The 25,263-nt window shown below is 36.8% G+C and overlaps 2 protein-coding genes across 3 annotated transcripts; both read right to left on the bottom strand.

Annotated features, from left to right (window-relative positions):
• Positions 1–9,638: 9,638 nt before the first annotated feature.
• Positions 9,639–17,005, bottom strand: LOC131018832 (uncharacterized). Its single transcript, XM_057947534.1, has 3 exons — positions 15,826–17,005; positions 10,493–11,529; positions 9,639–10,265 (listed from the first exon to the last, which is right to left on the bottom strand). The coding sequence occupies exons 1-3, from the start codon at positions 17,003–17,005 to the stop codon at positions 9,639–9,641; spliced, it is 2,844 nt and encodes a 947-aa protein (XP_057803517.1).
• Positions 17,006–21,172: 4,167 nt separating this feature from the next.
• On the bottom strand, positions 21,173–22,033 carry LOC131015870 (40S ribosomal protein S27-2). Of its 2 annotated transcripts, XM_057944313.1 has the most exons (4): positions 21,889–22,032; positions 21,701–21,802; positions 21,574–21,602; positions 21,173–21,458 (listed from the first exon to the last, which is right to left on the bottom strand). In XM_057944313.1, the coding sequence occupies exons 1-4, from the start codon at positions 21,889–21,891 to the stop codon at positions 21,332–21,334; spliced, it is 261 nt and encodes an 86-aa protein (XP_057800296.1). In that variant the 5' UTR covers positions 21,892–22,032; the 3' UTR covers positions 21,173–21,331. The 2 variants fall into 2 exon arrangements, with proteins under 2 accessions (XP_057800296.1, XP_057800295.1); XM_057944312.1 differs by lacking the exon at positions 21,574–21,602 and having other exon boundaries at positions 21,889–22,033.
• Between the last annotated feature and the right edge of the window lie 3,230 nt (positions 22,034–25,263).

The raw sequence follows: 25,263 nt of genomic DNA, 5'->3' as shown, positions 1-25,263 counted from the left end.
TTGTTACACTAAATATTTGGTTCATACTTTCTTATTATATCACAAAATATATGACATTTACCTAACTTGTCGAAAATTCATTCAGTCGGATAATAAATTCTGAAAATTCAATTTACAAAATTAAGATATGCAAACTGGAATTTAATAATTTATAATGATATTATTTGTGCCGGGAAGAATGCATGGTTTCAGTAATGAGTTAGGGGGCTATCTTATCTTATTCCATTCTTCACTTGTAATATATAAATACTCTTGATATAGTGGAAAACTCGGAAGAACTCCCGTGGATGTAGGTCTCAATGACCGAACCGCGTAAATATTGTGTCGTTTATTGCTTTCTAGCTATGTGTTGATTTCATGCTTCATCAGGAGGGGAAATAAGAAATTGAAATATTTACAAAAAGTAATATTTATATAAATTCCATACATTGAAATTGTAGACTGATTGGGTGTTTCTTTCTAGGTTAATATACACTAGTATTTGCACCCCGTGCATGCACAAGAAATATTTTTATATTTTTATAAAATTGATATCATTCTATTATCATATTTATCATTGTAATAAAAAAAAATTAATGTTAACTCAATACATTTGAGTTGAATATTGAAAAAAAATCAACATAATAAAAATTGATACTATAAAAAAAGAAAATAATAAGTTAAAAAAATAAAATAAAAATAAAGAATTTAAAAATAGATTTATTTAAAAAAGGATGAGAGTGGAGAGAGAAATTTTTAAAAAATAAATCTTTAAATAAATACTCCCTCCGTCTCATTACAAATGTCTCATTACTTTTGGATACGGAGATTAAGAAATGTATAGAAGATACGAGTGGGTGGAAATTATTTAAGGGGGATTTGCAAAAGTACCCAACTTTGCAAAAGTGTCTATAACTTTTAACCAAAATTTGAATCATCTACAACTTTTAACCATTTGTATTTTTTAATCTATATTTCATTGCACATCTTCACGCGTGTTGATTGGTGTCAGATACTTTCAATTATTGAAAGTTGAAACAATTGATTAAATTGTACTTTGATTCTCCCCCTTTTGTCTTGTTATGTTTTATCATTGTTTGTGCCTAACATTTATATATTTCAATAATTTTTGTGCACATATCTAATATCACATGAAAATAATATTTACAGGTTAAAAGGACACAAAAGATTCTTTATACCGCCGGAAAATCAGAAAATACCGTCGAAAAAACTTAAAATACCGTAGGAAAAAATGAGAATATCGCTGGTCGATATTCTCAAATATTCAGACGGTATAGTGATTATGACGACGGTATTTTTATTTTTTCAACGACGGTATTAAATTTATTTCCAATGGTATTCTAAGTAGGGTTAATTGCTTGTAAATTCACGAACTGTAGCGAAAATTCATTTTTAACACGTTCTTTCAAAATTTCAATTTAATACACCAACTTTAACCCGTTGTTCAATTTTAACAACGATCAAATCTCCGGCGTATTAGAAACACACGTGGCTATGACGTGGCTTCTAGTTTCAGAGTCCAGATCTGGTGCGCCTCTCGCTTCATACACGAGCCACAGAGCATCCAAATCCTCCGCTACTTCCGCTAGGCCGCCGCGCCGGATGAGGGTTTTCAGGAAGGGCGCGCGGCGGAGGAGGATGAAGGAGAGGAGGGTTTGAAGAGGGACATTGGAGAAGAATAATTTGAAGAAGAATTTCAGAGAGGGAGAGGAAGGGCCGCGGGGCTGTGGAGGAAGAAGGAGGTCTGCAAGCTTAGATCTGCGAATTGTGGAGGAAGAGGGAGGGTGACGGGCGGCGAAAATCGTGGAATAGGAGGGAGTGTGGCGGGAGGAAGAGAGAGTGCGGCGGGGCGGCGGAATAAAAGGGAGGGCCACGGGCCTAGATCTGTAAATCATGGAGGAAGAAAGAGGGCGGCGAGAGGCGAAAATCATGGAGGAAGAGGGAGGGCCGCGGGGCGGCGGAGGAAGAGGGAGGGCCACGGGCCTAGATCTGTAAATTGTGGAGGAAGAGGAAGGGCCATGGGGCGGCGAAAAATGTGGAGGAAGAGGGAGTGTGGCGGAAGGAAGAGAGAGTGCAGCGGGGCGGCGGAGGAAGAGGGAGGGCCGGCTGGGCGGCGAAAAACGACGACGTTTTAAGCTTCTCTAAAACGCTGCATATTACTCATCGGCGAACAATTACAAAAGCGTGTTCCGGGAAACCACGTCAGTGCCATGTGTGTTTTTAAGTCGCCGGAGATTTAATGATTGTTAAAATTGAACAACGGATCAAAGTTGGTGTATTAAATTGAAATTTTGAAAGAACGTGTTAAAAATGGATTTTCACTAAAGTTCATGAATTTACAAGCAAACCCTTCTAAGTATGTCCGGCGCCTGACATTTTCACTTTCATGCGATTATAAAGTTCTTCCAAGTACACTCATGTGAATATAAAGTTATTCCAAGTACATTCACGGGTGGGTAAATTAAACACAAAAGACCTCCATGCATGTTGAAAGGATGAATCAAATATGACACACTACAATATAAACAAGTTGTCTCAAAGCAGAAGAAAAAAAATCTCAAAAAAATATATACGCTTATATTTGTTAAGTTATAATTCTTCTTCTTGGAAGCTTTCGGGTTCTCAGCTGCCATTTCATTGGAAAGCCGGGAGAAAAATAAATTCCGTCGCATATCTATCAACTAAAGGTAATTTTTATTTTTATTTTAGATACTGTCACATATTTCGTAAATACCATTAAGTAATTGTTTAATACCGTCACATATTTATCGTTCTAGTTTACATGTAATTTGTTGCTATTATTAGGTATTTTTTTAATGTGAAAAACATACCTTTGAGTAATAACTTAATATCGTCGTATAATATGTAAATACCGTCGTAGAAATTGTAAATACCATCGCTAACTGATTTAATACCTTCGCATATCTATCATGTTAGTGTCCATGCAATTTTGTCTGTAATTAATTATTTTTTCAATGATTTGTAAAAACATTCGCATAATAGTTAAACACCTTCGTAATTTTGATAAATACCGTCGAATACTTGATTAATACCATCGCCTAATAGTTTAATACCGTTGCTTATTTATCATTATAATGTACATAGAAATTGTTGCTATTATCAGGTGATTTTTTAATGTGGAAAACATACCTTTGATTAATAATTTAATACCATCGTCTAATATGTAAATACCTTCGTCGAAATGGTAAATACCATCGCTTACTCATTTAATACCGTCTGATGTCTATCATGATAATGTCCATGCAATTGTGTCTGTAATTAAGCGTTCTTTCAATGATTTGTAAATACCTTCGAATAGTAGTTAAAAACCGTCGGAATTTCGATAAATACCGTCGCATAATTGTTAAATACCATCGTGTAATAGTTTAATATTTTCGCATATTGATGAATACAGATTTAATTGATGGGTTCTTCGTAAATAATTTTTAAATATTTTGGTTTAGAGCGATTAGGGGTGAGCAAAATCGGACCAAAACCGACGGACCGGACCGAACCGATCGGTTTTTTCGGTCCGGGTCGGTTTTGGTCCATGTATTGGTCCGGTCCGGTCCTATTTTCTTGGACCGAATATATTTCGGTTCGGTCCCGGTCCCGGGGAGGCCAAAACTGACGAAAACCGGACCGAACCGAATATATATATATATATATATATTTTAAATATATATTAATATTTTTATTAATATTATTAATATTGTAAAAATTTAGTGCCCCAAATTACCACAAGTAAAAACTGTGAATTCGTAAGAGTAATGTTGATAGGAATGTTATCAACAGAATGTTAATAACATTGAAACCAACATGCAGCGGAAATTAAAGAACACACAGGAATACTTTTTCACGGATTATATCACTATAATCCGCGAGTGCCTCAAGGCTAAAAACACTATGATCATCAACAATACAGAGTACAGATTTGAGATCTCTTGGAGATCTATCTTTACAGAATAGCTGCCTAAGATAAATCAACCTATCTACTCGCTGCACTAGAATGTTGAATCAACACAGAACCAAAATACCCTGCTACGCTCCAATGGCCTTGTACTTCAATTCTTGCCCTTGACATCCCGTCAATACAAAGTGAGACTTTACAGATTAGCTGCCTAAGCCCTCTTTGTCAAAGCAATCCTTGAAGAACCGGTATCACGTTTGCAGCAGGAATGTTGAAACAACACAGCCGAGTGACTCGGACAAAACAGTCTGCTACGCTCCGATGTCCTCGATCTTCAACCCTTACCCTTGACCTCCCGTCAATACAGAGTGAGCCTTTACAGATGGGCTGCCTAAGACTCCTCCGTCAAGGTAAGGTTTGAAGAACTGGTGTCATGTTTGCAGCAAGACAAAATGACGAGTTGGTTGTGAGCGAATGTTAGGTCGGTGAAAATGCACTCCCAAAACGTAAGGATGAATGAAGCTTCTTGCTGCTTTTATAGACCTTCATGTCGTGGTTAGTTACCTCCACTTCCCACTTCCAGAAGCTTCCAATAACCGCTGCAATCCACCTCCGAAAACTGCCAGTCGACCAGTCTGGAATGTTGGTTGAGAGATCATGGGTCCTGAAAAATAGGAACTAATAGCCCACCACTTTGGACCATGATAAACCACCTTTCCACTTATTAAAAACGTGGTCAACAAGCATAAAACCTTTATTCCACAACCAAAGAATAAGAAAACGTGAAAGGAAGGTAAAGATTAAATATATACAATTACCAATGGAGAGTCAAAGTATGGAGTCAAGGCAGACTCCGGAATGTTGGTTGAAACCCAGAAATGTTGACACCATGAATGTTATCAACATTCCACCCAACATTGAAAACACGAATGTTATCAACATTGGTCCCAACATTGTCGGAGTCAACATTGACTCTAACAATCTCCCCCTTAATCTTTTCCTTCCTGCAACAAAAACAAAAACAAAGAAAAAACAATATACAGAAAAGAATACTATGTTACAAGTTTTCAGATCAAGAAAGAGTTACAAACTCCCCCTTAATCAAACAAGAGGTGAACCTCAAAAACAGTCCAGAAGAGATGTTGGAACAACACTCCCCCTGAAACAAACAAGAGAAAAAACCTCAAAACAATCCAGAACGAATGTTGGTACAACATTCCCTTTGGAACAAAAACGAGAGAGTTTGGAACTCCCCCTAAATTCATCAACACTGAATCCTGCAAAACAAATGTCAGTGAAACACAACAAGTATTAAACTTCGAATCTCCCCCTCAACCTTGTGAAGGTCGGCCGAAGGCCAAGATCTTCATTTGTGATGTTGGGATCTGGGAATTCAGAAGCACAACACAAAAACACAATATACTAACAAGTATATCAAAAACAAGGAAATGTTGAAACGACAACATAACCAAAAACCAAGATAACATTTAACAATGTTACCAAAAAGATGCTCATGCACCACAAACATCCAGGGGTGTGAAAACACCACAAAAGCAGATGACTATACATCAAAAACCACTCCACAACATCAAACTTCAGCGTATCAACACCAACTGCATCAACACAGGCATCAACATCAGTTGATCAGTAAAACAGAAACTACTCCCCCTTTTTTGTTGAAGGAAGAAAATTTAGAAGTTGTTGGAACACTTCCTCCAGGTGTTCAAACTGTGCAATGATGGCATCGCCCATTTTTTCATGCTTTCTATCAACATTCTTGACTTGGCCTTTGAAAGTAGCAAAATTTCACCATAGCCTTCTTTAGTTCATTAATGTCAATAGCAACATCCACCTCTTTTTCTCTGGAATCAGCATGTATGAGCTCTTCGCCTTTCTTTGAATGAGAAGAGGAGCCTGCAAACAAGTGTGTCTTTGCAGTGGAGATGTTAGTAACATTGGATTCAACATCTGTACCCCAGACAGTTATAGCATCGACAATATTTTCCCCAGCCTTCGTGGCTCCATAAGAATTCTTTCTCGTTATTAAGATCATTCTGAGGAACATTGAGTCCACCAAGCTTCGTTGGACTATAGGGAAGATCCTTTACATGATCAACAAGTTGTGGGCAATGTTGGGGTAGAGAAGCATACAAGAGCCTACTGACTTGGATGTTGCACGACTGATGTTAGCTAACATCAATTCACCAAATATAAAAACAAGAGGCATACAAACTTCATGAAGAAATTCAGCCTGATCATGAGTAAGCACAGTGGTGTTTTTACTCGGCATCCATTTGTAGACATCGATCTTGTGCAGAAAAGCATGCTTCCATATTAGCCAAACGTAATAATTTGATGTCCATCCGATCAGCTTTTCACCAGTCAACATCAGCATCATTTCGTTTTCATCAATGTTGCTAACAGATGAATCAACATTCTCCATAACAAATGATTTATCAACGGTAGTAGGAGAAAAAAACAAAAACCTCATAATATCAAACACGCACATTTTCATGTTTTCCAAACTCAACATTGAAGACTTCACTCACCAAACTAGCATAGAATATCCTAACAATCTCTCAATCATATCAATGAACATTCATAATTGTCCCCACATCCCTGTATCTTGTAAGAGCACATCAAGCTTATAAATTTGAAAGAATTTTTCATCAGCATGATGTTCATTCAGGAACTTCCTAGCAGACATAGTCTTAAGCAATCCTTTGGCTTCACTAGAATAGAACTTGGAGGAATAGGACTTGCTTACCTCAACCTCTGAAATAGAGGTGTTGTCTGAAGTATATTTGTGGGAGATGAGGTTTGAGAGACTGTTTGAAAAAAAAGTTATTGCCTTGCCTACTTTAGTGGGAGAAGAATGAGAGATCTTCATCTTCGGCAATGTTGGCTTGGATGTTGGTGCAACATCAGACTCAGAACGGTCTGGAAGATTGATGTTCTATGAAACATGGAGTGTGGACTTCAATCTGGTGGATCTCCGATATCCTCTTGAGGACACAACCTTTTTCTTCCACCCTCCTCACGAGAACCTTGAGCAAGTACAACATCAAAATCAACAACAGGGGCATCAACATCTAGAGCAACACCTTTCTCAATATGTGTGCCAACATCCATCAAAGAGCTTGAAGAGCTCTATTTTGGCTAAGCTTTAGGCGAGGACACCAGAGATTTTGTGGATTCTGGAAAGTTGGTCATCGGATGTTAGGACGATAAAGATAGTAGTGCTGGATTGGACGTCAGTAGGGTAGAGAGAAGTTTTGCAGCGATTTTTGATGAGCTGAAGTGTTGGATGAAGCTTTCAAAGAGTTTACTCAAATCAGAATTTTCGTCCATGACTCTTGGATTTTAAGGCCTGCACAACTCTTCGAAAAAACTTCCAACAACCAAGGTTAAATCATACAAAGTTATGAAAGTGAGGCACATATATAACCCAAGACACCAGTCAACATCAAACTCTCAAGCACAAGGAGAAAACTTTTAAATCCCATAAAAATTTCTTCAAAAAACATATCCATTCAGTACCAAATCAATCGAAATCTGGAGAGATAGGCAGATAAACATGAAGAAACAAACCCAAAGAAAATCAAAATTGCAGATAAACTCACACGCGATCAGATAAAGAGAGATAAAGAAAGAAGAAACAACGGTATGCCTAATGAACGCAAACAGGAAGGAGACAATGTTATCTACCAATGTTGGAACGCCACCAGATAACATTAACAACCAACATTCTCAATTCAGAGAACATATCACCTTATGCACAAAAGATTTCTCCTTTTCTTTTGAAAAATATTTGAGATCTTTTGTTCTCAACATTTGTTTTCCCTGAGTGCATCATCGCAGCGAACGCCGTGCCCCGAGTACTTAGATGAGAGTTCTTTGTGTGATCTCTTTTTTTGGGGATGTTTTATGACCATTAAGCCTCACTCTTGTGCTAACGGTCTTATAACATCAAAGGATTTTTGAGAAATCAACATCTGCTTATGAGACAGTCTCACATCAAGTCAGTTAGAAAATCAAAGTATCCGACTTTGTTCTGCAATGTTAGTAACATTTGTCTCCACATGCATATGCCTAAAAAAAGAAAAATAAAATACAAGAAATAGAAATTAGATGTTGGGAACCAACAAACATCCTAAGTCCCAGCATCCATGACATGCAAACATCCTACATGCAACATAAACCGAAAGACTTCCTAAGATAAAAAAATCTCTCAAAATCAACAACCTTAGTGAATAAATCTGCAATTTGTTTTTCAGCAGGGATGTACTCCAAAGCAATCAACTTTTTCTCACCAAAATCTCTAATGAAAAGATAACAAATGTCAATGTGTTTTGTGTGAAAAAGTTGAAAAGGATTTTTGGAAATCTCAATGGCACTAGTGTTATCACACATCACAATGAGAATGTTTCTTTTCATACCATAGTCATCCAACATCTGCTTGAGCCATAGGAGTAGCGCACAATACTTTCTAGCCTCAATAGTAGAGAGAGAGACACGATGTTGTTTCTTGCTAGACCATGGCACAACTTTGTTACCTCGTAGATAACATCTTTCTTTTGTCATCTTCTTGTCATCAACATCATCTGCCCAATCAGCATCACTAAAACTAACAATGTTAGGATTAGTGTCATTTGAAAACAACATTCCAACTTCTGCAGTCCCAACAACATAACGAATTATTCTCTTGACATCCTTCAAATGGGACTCTTTGGGCATAACTTGATACCTGGCACACACTTCTACACTGTACAGAATGTCAAGTCTACTAGCTGTTAAAAATAACATACTGTCAATCATACCTCTATACAATGTTGGGTCAACATTGGCACCAACATCGTTCCTGCACAATCTGTCAGTAGAACCTATGGGTGTTCTCATGTGTTTGGTAGTTTCCAGACCAAACTTGTTCACTAAGCACTTGGCATATTTACTTTTAGAGAAGACAATGCCATCAGATGTGAGTTTCACTTGTAAATCTAGGAAGTAGTTCAACTTACCTACTATGCTCATCTGAAAAGTGGTAGGCATTGCCTGAGCAAATACTTTAACAAGCTTATCATTAGTAGCACCCAAAATAATGTCATCAACATCGATCTGTGCAATAATGATGTTACCAACATGTTTTTTAATAAACAATGGTTTATCAACTTGACCTCTAAAGAAACCATAGTTAACAAGAAACATTGCTAAGCTTTCATACCATGCATGCAGTGCTTGTTTTAAACCGTACAAAGCTTTTTTCAGTTTAAACACATGGTCATGTTTACTAACATCATCAAACCCTTTGGGCTGTTCAACATAGGCTTCTTCAGTCAACACACCATTTAGAAAAGCACTTTTAATATCTATCTGTAACAGAGATATCCCAACCCGACATGTTATAGCAAATAACAGTCTAATCGACTCAATTCTAGCAACATGAGCAAAAGTCTCATCAAAATCAATGCCTTCAACTTGTGTGTAACTATGAGCAACTAACCTAGCCTTGTTTCTCACAATGTTACCAGCCTCATCAGTTTTATTTTTGAAGATCCATTTTGTGCCAATAACATTCTTGTTATGTGGTCTAGGGACAAGATCCCACACATCATTCCAAACAAACTGATTTAGTACATCAAGCATGACATTCACCCAATTAACATCGTTTAGTGCTTCGGTAACATTCCTAGGTTCAACAATGGACATGTAACATCTAAACTCAACAGTTTCACATGCATGAAATCCTTACCATATCTTTGTAGCTGGTCTCCTTCCTCTTTCGAGTTTGCATTTGTTCTGACACATCACCAATAAGCTGAGTGTTGGTGTGATTCTTTCTAACATGTCCTGGAGGATCGCACCTGCTGGAGTCATGAAGAAGATGTCTTCCCTGTTCATCATCTGGGTCTGATGTGTTTTCAACTAACTCAGGTTCGGGTGTTGAGTCACTGGATGTTACATCTGATGTTGGGTCAACATTCACATTTGTCCGTTGTTCAGATGTTTGCTCAGATTCCTCATGTTCTTCCAGTAACACTGACACATCTTCATCATCTGGTCTCAAGTAACCTCGATTGATAATGTGACATGCAGTGTTGACTGCTTCAGTCCACAAACATTTGGACAAACTCTTTGCATGTAACATTGCTCTCATCATCTCTTGAAGTATCATGTTCTTCCAAACTGCAACACTAGTCTGATAAGGGGTTTTGAGAGTCGAGTACTCAAGAAGAAAATAATGGTTAGTGCAGAAATCATCAAACAATAAGTTCTCAAATGCTTTTCCATGATAAATTATGATTCTGCCAACATTCATTCCATATTGTGCACCAAACATTTTATACAGTTTATCAAACTGACAAAAAATTTCAGATTTTATTTTCATGAATGCAACCCATGTATATTTTGAGTACTCATCAGCACAAACAAGAACATACCTCTTACCTCCAAGACTTTCTACCTCAATAGGACTCATCAAATTCGTATGTAGTAGCTCAAAGCATCTGCTGGTGTTGCATGTTGACAACATTGGATATGCAGTCCTTAGTTGCTGCCCTGCCCCTTCTGACAAGGTTGGCATACAACATCTCGTTTGATCACAAACTTTGGGAGTCCACGAACAACATTATTTGCAATGAGCTTCTGGAGATTTTTGAGATCAGCATGGCCAAGACTTTGATGCCACAGCTCGACATCATTCAGCTTGGCAACATTGCAAATGTTATCATCCTTAGATTTGTAGCTGATGTCAGAGGATCTTCTACACATCATCACACATTGATTGATGTTGTCAAACACTTCACATATGTTCTTGTCAAACTTCACCAACATGCCTGCTCTAAAAGTAACATTTCCTCCATTTGTTGAGACATAGTCAGTGAGCAACGCTTCAGAACCTGTCATGTATCTTGAACAACCACTATCAAAATACCAACTATCAGAGATGTTAGCATGTAAAAATATGTATATAACATTGCAAGGTTCGTCATCTTTTTCAGTGTTGGACATTGCTCCAAAAATAAACCTGCTAATGTTACTAACATTCGTTTGGTAACTATCAAACATCTGTTTGACAGATAGATCATCAACAACACTGAGGCATTTAACACTGTAGGGTTTAATGTGACCTGGAGTTGAGCAATAATGGCACGCATAGGATTTAAGCTTCCTCTTTGATTTTTCTTCATGTGAAAATCCTATGTTAGTAACATTTTCCATGATCACTCCAATATTTCTCTCCTTAGCGCACACAGTGGTATTGTGATGTTCATTCAACATACTGAGCACTTCAGTTATGTATCCTAACCCACATTGACCAATTTGAACTTGAGACAACACTTCGTTAAGATCAGAGGTACCTTTGTTTAGATGCTCAAATGTTCTTTCAACACTGACAACCTCATTATTGAGCTTACCCAATTCAACATCATGTTGTGTTAAAAGACCTTCAATTCTGGTAACCTCATCTTTCGACTTTTGATTCTCATCCAGCAACAAACAAAGGTCATTCATCAATTCTCCACATTGATTGTCCACTTCTTCATACAAGGCTTCATTGTTCTCCATTTCTTTCAGTGGATCAATCACCTGTTCTTCAACAGCAGCAGTGCAAGAAACATCTGGTATGTTAGTATTGAATTCACCAAGAAAAATTATTTCACACCAGTTTGTTGCGTTAGTGGAGATCTCCATTTCATCAACATCTTGAATGTTTTGTCGCAGCCCGATTCCCGACACTAGTGATAGTGGGGTACGAGTATCGATACGACTATTTTTAAAAGAATAAAAGATAAGAAGAATAGGTTGAACATCAAGCGGAAGCTCGCATCAAAGCATGCTAAGGAAAATCATCATAAATGAACCAAATGGTAAAATCGTCAACGTCGTTATAACTTTTTAATTATCAGGAATTTCATGAACAAAAACAAAACAGGTATAGCTTATTTTTCATAAGGAAACATAATATGAAGAGTATCGCAGCAAAAGGCGAACCGATTATATGTATGAAGACACATAACCGTGAGTATATCACTTGATTCATATTCAAAGTAACTTCACATCAAGACTTTATCGATAAAAAGGAAATACGATAAAGTAAATACGTCATCTAATGATCCCCCACCAGCACCAGACCAATCTCACTCCTCGCTTAGCCTGCACATTTAGAAATACATGCAGGGCGTGAGTACATAATACTCAGTGGGCAAACGCCGAAAAACAGGAAAGGTGCTCTTAGAGCTATAAGTTTGAAGCTTGCCACCTCTCAGCAATACACAGAAATAATTTAGCATCAATGAATCTGTGCATGCAGTTTTCATAATCAACATCATAAATAAGTAACTGCGCAGTTTAAACATTCATCATGTATGTACCACATCCACTACTCATCATCAAAGGTACTGAGAAGTAGGCCTCCCTCTCAAGTACCGTGACCGGCCGACCCGAAGACGGCTCACAGTCACCTCTGTGCACAAAATCCCGCTTGAGGCAGGACCGAATTCATCTCATCAGTAGAGGGTAACACACAAGTTCAACATCAAAAATTGGCAAGTCAAACAATTCTCAAATATCATTTATCTCAAAACATTTGTTAATCTCATAACATCATCAATTCATTTTAGAAAGCTCGTACGATATACGTATACTCAAAATATTGCCCACCTGAAGACCTTATTCAAAATCTCCCGTCAAAGCGGAGTTACTTACTTCCTTGCTCTGCTCGTGTCTTCAGGGATCATCATCATCATCGAAGGTTCATGTCATAAAATGAATCTCGATTAGAAACTCATTAACAAATCTCATGCCTTAACTCTTGCTCTATCTCATATTCTATTTCCTTATTCAACTCTATATAGACTCTCCACTCATCTCAAATCCTTAAGCTCAAGGATAGGTTTCAAGAAAATCATGGTTCTAAGTCTCGATTTATCTCTCATATAAGACTCGTCTAATTTTCATTCAAACACATAGGCAACACAAACACGTAAGGCACATAAGAAAATACAATCAAACATCATCAAAACATGCTCTGTTTATACACTGACTCAATTTCAAAAATTAACCTGTTCTGAAACCGACATCTCCTGGACTCTAGACTCATATCAAATGAAAGGTCTTCGAGTCTAGTTTCATATAAAAAAAAGTAGAGTCAAAAACTCCAAGTGGTTTGGGAGATATGACTGTTTTACTACAGTCTACCATATTCGGCAGTTTTGAGCAATCGAAAACTTTGATTTTTGAAAAATAGTAAATATTTTCAAACTGGGCTCAAATTTGGTGGATATCTATCTAACACAATAAGGTTAATACCATAAAAATTTGGAAGCCTAGATTACACAGGAAGCTACTGGAAATAATGACTCTTTCCCCTGTTCTCTGCAACTCTCGGTAGAAATGTGCAGTTTAAGTTTTGTATTTTATACAAATAGTAAACGAAGTCCAAATGACTTGAAATTTTACAGGGGTGCTCAAAACTCATGTAGAGACTTGCTATAAAATTTTCAAAGCTTTTTGACATCGAAAAACCGTTGATCACAGTAGGTCAGTAAGCCTACGAAAATCACCAAAATCTCATCTCAAACTCTTAAATGTTCAACTCAACATTCCTTCAAAGAAAACCAATCAAAGCTCATCTTAAACACATATAACACTCACAAACATTCAAAAACATTATAATACTCATCATACTCAAATTAACTCTCCTCTTTTACATCTTAACTCAAATCTCAAGGGAAACGTTTCAACGAACGCATCAATTCAATTCTCTTTTCATTCTCATGCTCAAAATTTCCCAAACACTCATTAATGACCTCATACATCATATAACTCATTTTACACATATAAATCCCCTTTTTATCATGTAAACTAAACTCTAATGATAACTCATGTATCAACGCAAACTCTTAACAAAAGCATGACAAACGTTCACATAATGATCATAAATCAATCAGACCTCATTTTATCATTCATTGACCTCTCCAAATATGAAAACTCAAAAACTCATTCAAACTAAACTAAGTCCAAATTTTACTTAGCTTACAATAGACTTAATCAAACATATTAAAACACTAATATCATGCTCAATTTCATATATCTTAAGTCAAATCACTTAATAGACACATAAGCAAGAAAATCCTAATTTTTATTAAACTAAACTCTTTGAAATTTTATAAACACACATGGATCTTTAATCTCATCATAGATCTATCAATTTTAACCCATTTATTCTCACATAAAAACCATCAATTAACAAATTAGAGCATAGATACACATATCCCTAATTTCATTAAACTAACTCACATCAAACTCATCAATTGACATCATATACTCAATTTATTCCATCAATCATCATCATATACATCTCATGGACTCATCCTCATCATCAATTCATCACTTTAATCATCAACTCAAAAATTCCCAAATTGGGGTAAACTAAACTCATCCGATTTTTACATCTCAAAGCATAGCTTTTCAAAACACACAACAATCATCACCAAACATCACATAGATCACTTTTCTCACCCCATTTCAAAGAAAGAAGAAGAAAATTTTTTGAAGGGTATGAGACCCAAATTTTCGAAAATTTAGAAAAATGAAGGGGGTGATCTTCTTGCTTCAAATTCTCAAGAATACACACATACAATCTCATACAAGTCATATCTATGAATTTATACATCACTTACCCAAACTTTACACCAACAATCACACTTTCTCTCTCTAGCCTTGGAAGCAATCTTCAATGATTCTCTTGAATTCAAGTAGCTAGGTTGTGTTTATGTGGGATTTTGTTGGTGATTTATGTGTTTGGCATATTTTGGTGAAGCTTCGAAGGTTCTACCATGGATGTTAATGGAGGAAATGTGAGAGAGAAGGGAGAGAGGTGGTGGTCGAAAGTTAGGGAGGAAAGGAGAGAGAGAAATTTGCAAGATATGAAATGGATTTGGAAATCTTATGAAAGATTTGTAATCTTAAGTAAAGATTTGATATCTTTGAGAATATATGGCATTAAATGCCTAATCTCTCTCTCTAATCTCTACACTCTCAATCTCTACTCTCTCAATCTCTACACTTGGTAAATTTTGGTAATTAGTCACATGCTTGAAAAATTAAAATATTAATGTGAGAAGGATGATTAAATAATAATCACAATACTTATGGAAATATTACTCATTAATAAAATACCATAGCATAATTATTCATGTGATCAAATAAAATAATTATAGCACTAATATTAGTGCACTCACTCAATTATAATATTCCTCCTCATAGGAAAAATAATTTTAAAAAAATATTATGCTAGGAAAAATTTCCATAAACCGGCATCATTTGATTTCTCGATAAAAATAAATCGCACTTTCTTTGGAAACTTAATCAAAAATCCAAGTGCTAAGGTCTCAAATAAAAATCATAGTAACTTGGTCATAATGACACACGTAACAGAAATCACATAATCAATCAGTCATGTAATTCACATAACATCACATCAAAGCAGTCGGCAAACACAAACAGACTAAACGTCTCTCTCTAACCGACTATTTTCATCGAGGTTCTCACTCTTTCTTTCTCGACTCTATTTCCAACTTATTATTCCTATTTTCTTAATAGGACAATCAAACTCTGATAACTCGGTATCCGGTAACTCTATTCCCGGTAGTTGGAAATAAAATAAAATCTCAGCTCAATTCAATCGGCATCTCTATCTCAACTCATTTCTCAAATCTCATCACTCTAATTCCATCATCGGTTTATTTACTCGTATCACTATTTGAAAGACAATCTGTCTTATTTGGTCATAAAAAAAAGTAGTCTCGCATCTCGACATCTCAGTACTCTCTATAGTGTTAAGACACTATCTCACAACATAAGGAAAAGTACGGGGTGTTACATGTTTGGAGCAATGTTATCAACATTATCACCAACATTCATCAAATCTGGTTCAGTATCATCATCAGATACAACATCAGAGATAACATCAAGCTCTTCAAGTGCTTCTATCACTCCAGCTTCTAACAATTCATCCTCATCAATAGTTACAGACCACAAAAATTGTTCTTCCTCAGATTTTGAAAAAGAACTAAGGACGGGTGAAAGTCCAGCTTGTCTTTTTCTTGCAACTGTAGGATACTCATTTGCATAATGACCCATGCCTTGACAACCCCTGCATTGAATGTTGTCAGCATTTATAATCTCTGATGTTGGACTAGTGTAGTTCCTCTTAACATTACAAATGTTAAATGAGGATCCCACTGACATCCTTTTGCCTCCAGATTTGTTCTTCGCTTTATTCAGAGACTTCATCATGTTGTTGAAGGTCTTGGCCAACATGACAAGATTAACATCATCATCATCTTCCAGATCAACATCTGCGCTCTCAACATTATCGGTAACATCAATCGCAGAAGCAGATTTGTCAACATGAAAAGCAACATTCTTAAGATAGTAACCGGGTTTTTGCTGCTCAAGATTCGTCTCGAATGTTACTAACTTACGAACCAAATCACCAATTCTAATCGAAGTAACATCAGCAGTTGCTTCAATGGAAGAAATTTTCATGTTGTACCTTTCCGGAAGTGATCTCAACATTTTACTTACAAGTCTCTCGTTGCTGATTGGTTTTCCAAGACCAAGTGTCTCATTTGAGATCTCACACAACTTCTCATAATATGCTGGAATAGTCTCATCTTCATGCATCCTCAATATTTCAAACTTTGTAGTCAACATTCGTAATTTTGTTGCTCTAACACTTGCTGATCCTTCACATTGTTCCTGTAAAATAAACCAAGCATCGCGAGCTTCAACACAGTTAGAGATCAGGCGAAAACAAGGAACATCAACTGAGATAAAAATAGCCTTCAAAGCTCTGGAGTTGTGACTAGAAATAAGTCGTTCATCTGCACTCCATTGACTTTCTGGTTTAGGAGTAATGTTGCCAACATCATCAGTAACACGCGGTGGAGTCCATCCATCCAACACAACAGCCCAGGCACGTTCATCAATGGATTTTATGTACATCTTCATCCTAGTTTTCCACAAGGAATAGTTCTTCCCACTACTATCCAAGGCAGGAGGACGAACCGAAGCAATAACCACATCCATTGGTGGTAATTTTACACACAGGAATCGATTCTTAGTTCGTCAAGAACCCACTCTTGATGCCAATTGTAAGAATTTAATGCCCCAAATTACCACAAGTAAAAACTGTGAATTCGTAAGAGTAATGTTGATAGGAATGTTATCAACAGAATGTTAATAACATTGAAACCAACATGCAGCGGAAATTAAAGAACACACAGGAATACTTTTTCATGGATTATATCACTATAATCCGCGAGTGCCTCAAGGCTAAAAACACTATGATCATCAACAATACAGAGTACACATTTGAGATCTCTTGGAGATCTATCTTTACAGAATAGCTGCCTAAGATAAATCAACATATCTACTCGCTGCACTAGAATGTTGAATCAACACAGAACCAAAACACCCTGCTACGCTCCAATGGCCTTGTACTTCAATTCTTGCCCTTGACATCCCGTCAATACAAAGTGAGACTTTACAGATTAGCTGCCTAAGCCCTCTTTGTCAAAGCAATCCTTGAAGAACCGGTATCACGTTTGCAGCAGGAATGTTGAAACAACACAGCCGAGTGACTTGGACAAAACAGTCTGCTACGCTCCGATGTCCTCGATCTTCAACCCTTACCCTTGACCTCCCGTCAATACAGAGTGAGCCTTTACAGATGGGCTGCCTAAGACTCCTCCGTCAAGGCAAGGTTTGAAGAACTGGTGTCATATTTGCAGCAAGACAAAATGACGAGTTGGTTGTGAGCGAATGTTAGGTCGGTGAAAATGCACTCCCAAAACGTAAGGATGAATGAGGCTTCTTGCTGCTTTTATAGACCTTCATGTCGTGGTTAGTTACCTCCACTTCCCACTTCCAGAAGCTTCCAATAACCGCTGCAATCCACCTCCGAAAACTGCCAGTCGACCAGTCTGGAATGTTGGTTGAGAGATCATGGGTCCTGAAAAATAGGAACTAACAGCCCACCACTTTGGACCATGATAAACCACCTTTCCACTTATTAAAAACGTGGTCAACAAGCATAAAACCTTTATTCCACAACCAAAGAATAAGAAAACGTGAAAGGAAGGTAAAGATTAAATATATACAATTACCAATGGAGAGTCAAAGTATGGAGTCAAGGCAGACTCCGGAATGTTGGTTGAAACCCAGAAATGTTGACACCATGAATGTTATCAACATTCCACCCAACATTGAAAACACGAATGTTATCAACATTGGTCCCAACATTGTCGGAGTCAACATTGACTCTAACAGATACAATATAGAATTTTAAAACTTTTTTTTGAGACGTATAGAATTTAAGCTAAATATTGATTTATCGTTTAAGTTAAATATTGTATTCCTTAATTACGGTGTAAAGATAAATATATAAAATATTATTTAAGTTAATAATTTATTAAATTGCCTATAATAGAAAATGACTATAATATCCCAATTATGTAGGTACATATTATGTTAATCTATCACTAGAAAATGCCAGGTAAATATATGTATACAATTTAGAATTGAGTTCATAATAAATAATTTAATTATAATATAATTTATTTTCAAAAAAAAAAGTGAGCATGAAAGGCAAGTTTCTAATTAACATTTATGTCTCGAATTCTGTAAAATTATTAGTGTTATACTAAAATTAGTATAACAATCTATATTTTAATACATGAGAATACAACTTACATTAATACCAATAAATTAAAGGGTTAAGGTGCGGATACACCCCTGAAGTGGACACCCCTAGAGCGTTGACCCCCTTATTGTCGACCTTGGCACAAAAATCTTCCACATAGTCCAGAATAAGGGTCAATTTAAACCCATAAATTAAACGGTTGTTTGGCGATGTTTTCTTATTTATTTTTTTATTTTTATTTTTGAAGTCATCTTCTCGAGCTTCTTCTCCGGCTGGATTCTTTCAATTTTCCGGCGACATTCATTTTTCCTCAGCCGGTCGTACCTCATCCTCACCACATCCGACGCCTTGGACGTCGGGAACGTGTCGAACTCCTCGTCCAGCTCGTCCCGGCCCACCACGTCCGCCCCCGAGAGGCTCACGTCCATGTGCGGCGGGTGCCTCGGCTTCCACTGGTAGTTCCAAACGCCAATGAAAAACAGGTAAAGGAAGAAAGTCGGGAAGACGAGCTCAGGGTAGAGCACGAGTATCACAACTAGTATGTGAATCGGACGTTGTGAAAGGATTTCTCCACTGACAAATCTAATCAAACCACTTGGCAATACCCACCACACCACTCATGAAACTCATAACCCTCACGAAGATGGCAATTCCTGCAGCCAGCATCCTCGAAAACTCAGGTATCTAAGAAACACTAATTTATCCACCCCTTTTGGAAACCTTCGAGCTTTGAAAGTGACGCCATCAAAGTTCAAGATCCTCAAATGGCCGAATTCTGTGAGGTCTATCTCTGATTTTTGCTCGTCAGTGGAAGTCCAGGATGCACGCCAGCTTCTGATTGAGGTCCCGCCGGAACACCACCGTCGACGGAGGGTACAACACGTCGAGGACGCCGAGGTTGTGCGGGGTCGTAACAGCGACCTTCCGGTGGAGGCTGAGCGAGACTAGAGCGGTTGTTCAATGAATGTCGCTGGAAAATTGAAGGAATCCAGCCAGAGAAGATGATTTCAAAATAAAAATAAATAAATTTAAGAAAACGGCGTCAAACAGCCGTTTAATTTATAGATTTAAGTTGACCCTTATTCTGGATTATGGGGGACGTTTTTGATCCAAGGTCGACAATGGAGAGGTCAACGCTCTAGGGATGTCCACTTCAGGGGTGTATCCGCACCTTAACCCTAAATTAAAAATTAAAAGCTTGACCTGTTTAAAAATCAATGATAATTTTTAACAAATTGATATATGATTAATAAGGTTTCTTCTTCCTTCATGAGCTTCATGTGTTATTTTTTGTATTGAGGCTGAAAAATCATCCATGAACACGATGAATTTCTAAACATGAATTTATTAATCTCAATTTTTTTAATATATTAACAATATTAAATAAAAAAATTTAAAAATCGCACTATGTTGAACTCAAACCCAAATTTTTTGATCTTATACACTAACCACTCGACTAACACACGCACACAATCTCGGGTAACTTTTGATTCAACAAAAGTTGTATTTCTTAATGTTTAGTAGTTCCTACATTTGTGTCTCCGTGCAATGCACGAGAGGCGTACTAAGAGCATCTCCAATGCATTGGTGCTTAGAGGGGGTCTTAGATGGTGGTCCCCACCTAAGACACACCCCTCTCCAATGCATTGGGTCTTAGAGTGTGTCTTAAATCCCCATTTTCACAAAATTCACATATTTACACTTTTATTTTTAAATTCCAAATTTCATTAAAATTAAAATTCAACATTACAATAAAAATAAAAATTACATAATTTAAATTTTAATTTAAAATTTTATTAAAATTAAATATTCAATATTGCATCAATTAAAATAAAATATAAAATTTTAAAATTAAAAATATTACAATAACTAACCATCTTGTGAAAAAAATTAAAATAATTAAAAACCAAAATAAGAAAACAAACAATAAAAATGGTTATTTACTCAACCCACCCACCGCCCCACTATCTCTTTCTTCCCCAAATTTCCGAGCATCTCAAGTTTAGTTTCTCTGCATATTTATTCCCCAAATTTTTTAGCATCTCAAATTTTCGAGCATCAAATTTAAGCAAATTTCGATTTTTTTTTAAATGGGGCGCATCCCAACCATTTGTCCTCTTCGCCCTGGGTCTCCGCCAAGCATCGGCTTCGACCCCCCCCCCCCCCCCCCCCCCGGTTCTCCAACGTGGAGCAGCTGAGGAAGCACTGGGTCGACGCCTCCTTCGCAACGAGCGTTGGAGATGCTCTAATATATTCTATAAAAAAAAAGGTGCTAACACCGTGTGCAACATATAAAATGCAGCAACAAAGCATATCACAACAATAAAAAGACTGCACTGCCTTAAAAGTTACATGACGCCTATATGCACCAAATTTTTAGGCAGACACAATAACACATTGGCATCAAAGGTTTCGTATCATGGCTGAATAAACTAGATCTCGCCAAACAAATCACAATTGAAGAACAAGCTGCAGCTAGCAACCAAATACCACAAGAGTCACTAAATAATTCTAATGGGAAATGCAAACCTTCGAAGCTACAAGTTCAAAACTTGATCTCAATCAACTAAGCAAAAAGTAGATAAACCTCACAGGGTCAATGATAATATAACATAATCCGAATCTAGATTGAATTAACTTAAAAGGTTACATAAAGAAACATAGCATGTCTTGAATGATGAAAATGAAAACACCAAACCAGAATCCATTCCTCAATCGCCCTTTCTTCGGAAGGAGCAGCCCTCGGTGAGCCTGGCGCGGCCGCCAGTCGGTTGGCACAGCACCGTCTGGCAATTTCCGCACACAACAACTGTTTGGGAGTGGCTGAACACAGTGGTTCTGCACACATTCACACAGATCAACAATCACTCAAAATCTCACAAATAATTCAACAAACTTGATTCACAATTTCACAAATCCAATTATCCAGTTTACAAAATCCGATGCAACTTACATATTGAAACAACCCTGGCACTTGACATCCTACAACAATTACAAAAAACCAATAAAAAACAATGACAGAAAAAACTAAAAACCATATCAAATTAGCGAAAACGAAACCGAAATTGAAGAGAGGTTACCATGAAGAAAGAGTTGGGAGATTGCACAAGGCGCTTAAGCTTGTGCTTCCTTTTCTCAAGCTCCGCCGGTGGGTTGAGCAAATCGTAGTCGTTCGAGAGAACCTATCAACAAGCAGCAATTTAATCAAATTAGCGAAAAATCAATCGTCATCAGCTAGAGAAATTCGCAAGAACCGCGACAAAAATACCATCTTTGCTGTTGAATCGGGGCGAGACGGGAGAGAGAAAGAGAGAGAGAGAGAGGAGGCAATGGCGTATTGGCGTGGCGTGGCGTTAAGCTAAATAAAGTAGGGTTTTAGGTGTATTTGGGCGTTTCTCTGTTGGGCCAAATACTACACATAAATTTATGCAAATATGGGATCCTATTGGGCCGATGCAGAAATTAATTTAGGTCGCTCAGTTTTTCAGTAATTCAATTTTGAAGTTTACGAAACGAATGTTTGTAGATGTAGTCTATATATATTAAAAGAAAAGTGATTGTGTATATATATTTATTAGAATGGTATAATTGGAATTGGAAAAAGATTATATTATCCACAATTAAAAAATATGGACAAAAAGAAAAAGAAAAAAAATGCTACATGAGCTAATGATGCAATTACTCTGAATATTTAAACTTGAATGAGCCCAAAACTATAATTCTCTTACGGATTAATAGTAAATACAATATTGGTGATTAGTAAATTTACTATTCATTAACCACTAATGAGCTTTTCCGTGCGATTGCATCATCCAATAATATTTAACATTCATTTATAAATAAGAAAATTCATGGAAATAATTATTTAAAGGTGTTAAAAAGCAAGTCCGCGAAGCCCACGCCATAGTAGATACCGTGAGGTTCTTGCCCGAGTTGGGCTCACGAGGTCTCCCGCTAGAGTTGAATTAAGGGAGCTCAAGTCAAAGACGATCCCATGGAGCCTCACCTCGAGGGAGGGGGGCCCACGAATTTCTTGACCTAGTTAAGCCTGATAGGCCCATGCTAGAGTTGAGCTTGAGAGGTTTGGATCATAGATGGGCTCGCGAAGCTTCGCCCCCAAGTTGAATACACAAAGCCCCTAGCCGGAGTTGAATGCGCGAGGCTCGGTACCAGGGTTGAGCCCGTCTCACGCAAGAGTTGAGTTCGTACAGCCCCAAGCCAGAGTGGAACACGCGAGGCTAGGGGCTAGAGTTGAGCCCCAAAATCGAACCCGAGAAGTCTGAGGTCGGAGTCAAGCCCGCCAGACCCCGTATCTGAGTTGAGTTTGTCGAGCCCAAGGTTAGAGTTGAGTCCGCCAAGTGTTGGGTCAGAGTTGAGCTCACCAAACGCAATTTTAGAATCAAAGCCCATATTGTTTTCAACCCCTGACAAAAGCTGCAGAATTAGTTATAACGGAGATAAAAGGACATATTACGACGGGGAAGTTAGAGAGTACCTACGGAGTATGTGAAGAATAGATTTTACATTTATACCCTTTGTAACCTACTCATATAAATAGGAGAATCGTCGTCATTGTAAAGGATCACGCTGAAAAATCAATATAAAAACTAAGTGTTCCCAATATTTTTTTCCTTATTTTGTCCTCTGCCTTTTCTTTTGTATTTATGACATTTTGATTTATGAGAATATGCACTCATATAGTCATATTGAGCAATGAAACTCAATTTTTGGCTACCCATATTAAAAACACAAATTATGATCATTTTTTACAATTTCGTTCCAAAATAACCTGACCTCGCGGATCCTACTCTACCCAGCTCAACCCCGTACACGTTATTTTCCCTCTGTCTCTCTCCCCCTTTCTTTTGACACAAATGGGCATAATTGTGCCAAGTGTACCTAATGAATGACACAATTGACATGAATTTATCCATTTGTATCATCATTCAATCTTCAGTCACATTTGGCACAAAAGAGCATAATTGTGCGAAGTGTAACTAATGAACGACACAACACGAATTTACGCATTTGTACCAACTGTACCATCATAACCCGCACCGCCCCAACCCGAACCTGAAGTCCAACCCACGCGCAAACCCGAACCCGGTCTGCCCTAATTAAGGGGAAAACAATCCTAAAACGTGAAAAATGACCAAAAATTGTGTTTTAGATGGGGATCCAAATATTGAGTTTCATTGCTCAATATGACTATATCAAAAGTTGACTCTTGATTTATTATATTATGCACTTCTATTTATTTTATGTATAAAAATTATTAATAGAACAAAATAACATTCTTGCTATCAAATTATACAGGAGTATTATAGTTTATTTTATGAAGGAAAGTTAATGAAATTAAAAGTCAAATATAGAAGATTATGCAAAAGTTACAACATAAAGTTTTAAAAATTCAAATGAGAATCAATTGTTCTAAGAAGTGAAAAAATTACTACATCAGTCCACGAAATGTTGTCATAATTTGTCATTTTGGTCCGTCCCTAAAAAGTTGTCATAATCTATTTTTAATAAATTTGTGAGTTCCTTTCTCCACTCACTAACGTGTAGGCCTTATTTTCTATTCATTAACTTGACTAATTTTTTTCACTTTTCTTCATTTGTGGGCCTCTTTCTCCACTAACTAAATAAACAACACAAATTTTCTTAAAACTCGTGTTACCCTCCCTTAAATCAACATTTCATAGATAGAGGGAGTATAAAATAAATCACGAATTTATATTCATTTTGTAATTTCGATCTCACCTTTAAATCTGTTTTTTAATATATATCGAATATGAATTAACGAAATTTTTTAATACATAGAATAATATTTTTGAATATTTATTTGTAAGAGATCGTTTTTGAAATAGCCATTTTGAAGAAGGAAACACAATATTTGGCCACTATTTGAAAAAAATACAAAATCTGGTCATTTATTACGTGTAAAGATTGTTTTGCCTTTAATTAGGGCGGACCAAATTCAGGTCAAATTCGGGTTTGCGCGTGAGTTAGGCACATATGTCACTATTAGTGCCATATGTGTCAACCGAAAACAAAAAAAAAATATAAGTATATGGCACTAATGGCACTAATATGACCATAAGTATCATTCGTGCAACACTACATAAGATACTATATGACACTAATGACACTAATATGGCCATAAGTACTATTCGTGCAGTACACTAAATGGAGAATCTAAACTCTAAATAAATAATCCAAACCCTAAATTGATAATCTAAACCTTACGGGGAAATGTTCAAAATGGTCATATAACTGTACTCATCTAAATAATATCAACATACATGTATATAACACTAATGACACTAATATGATCATAAGTACCATTTATAAGGCAAAACAATCATAGAACATAAAAAATGGCCAGATTTTGTGTTTTTCAATTAGTGGCCAAATATTATATTTTCTTCTTCAGATTGTCATGCTAGAATATTGTTTTTATTTGTAATACCACGACTTTCTCCCTTGATGAGATTTTAAGAGAAATTTTGAAATTTGAATTTTAAATTGAAACACGCTCGAAAATAAAGTTCAACAAAATGTGTTGCTTAAATTTTTTGTAGCATTTGAGTTGCTCTCATATAGTAAAAAGCAATACTCTATGGGTTACGTTTGTAAATATAAG

Source organism: Salvia miltiorrhiza, chromosome 3 (genome assembly GCF_028751815.1).
Source record: "Salvia miltiorrhiza cultivar Shanhuang (shh) chromosome 3, IMPLAD_Smil_shh, whole genome shotgun sequence".
NCBI lineage: Eukaryota > Viridiplantae > Streptophyta > Magnoliopsida > Lamiales > Lamiaceae > Salvia > Salvia miltiorrhiza.
Note: the sequence above shows the minus strand (reverse complement) of the source record. Positions and strands in the feature narration are given on the sequence as shown.

Excerpts from the sequence above, each read along its gene's own strand:
- LOC131018832 (XM_057947534.1), bottom strand. The coding sequence starts at position 17,005 with ATGGATGTGGTTATTGCTTCGGTTCGTCCTCCTGCCTTGGATAGTAGT. Across the intron at positions 11,530-15,825 it reads ACCAGATTTGATGAATGTTG|ATGTTTCTTGCACTGCTGCT; the intron begins GTGATAATGTTG and ends CTAACATACCAG. Across the intron at positions 10,266-10,492 it reads TTGTGATCAAACGAGATGTT|TTTGATAAACTGTATAAAAT; the intron begins GTATGCCAACCT and ends ATTTTTTGTCAG.
- LOC131015870 (XM_057944312.1), bottom strand. Across the intron at positions 21,459-21,700 it reads CTCCCAACTCTTTCTTCATG|AACCACTGTGTTCAGCCACT; the intron begins GTAACCTCTCTT and ends GAATGTGTGCAG.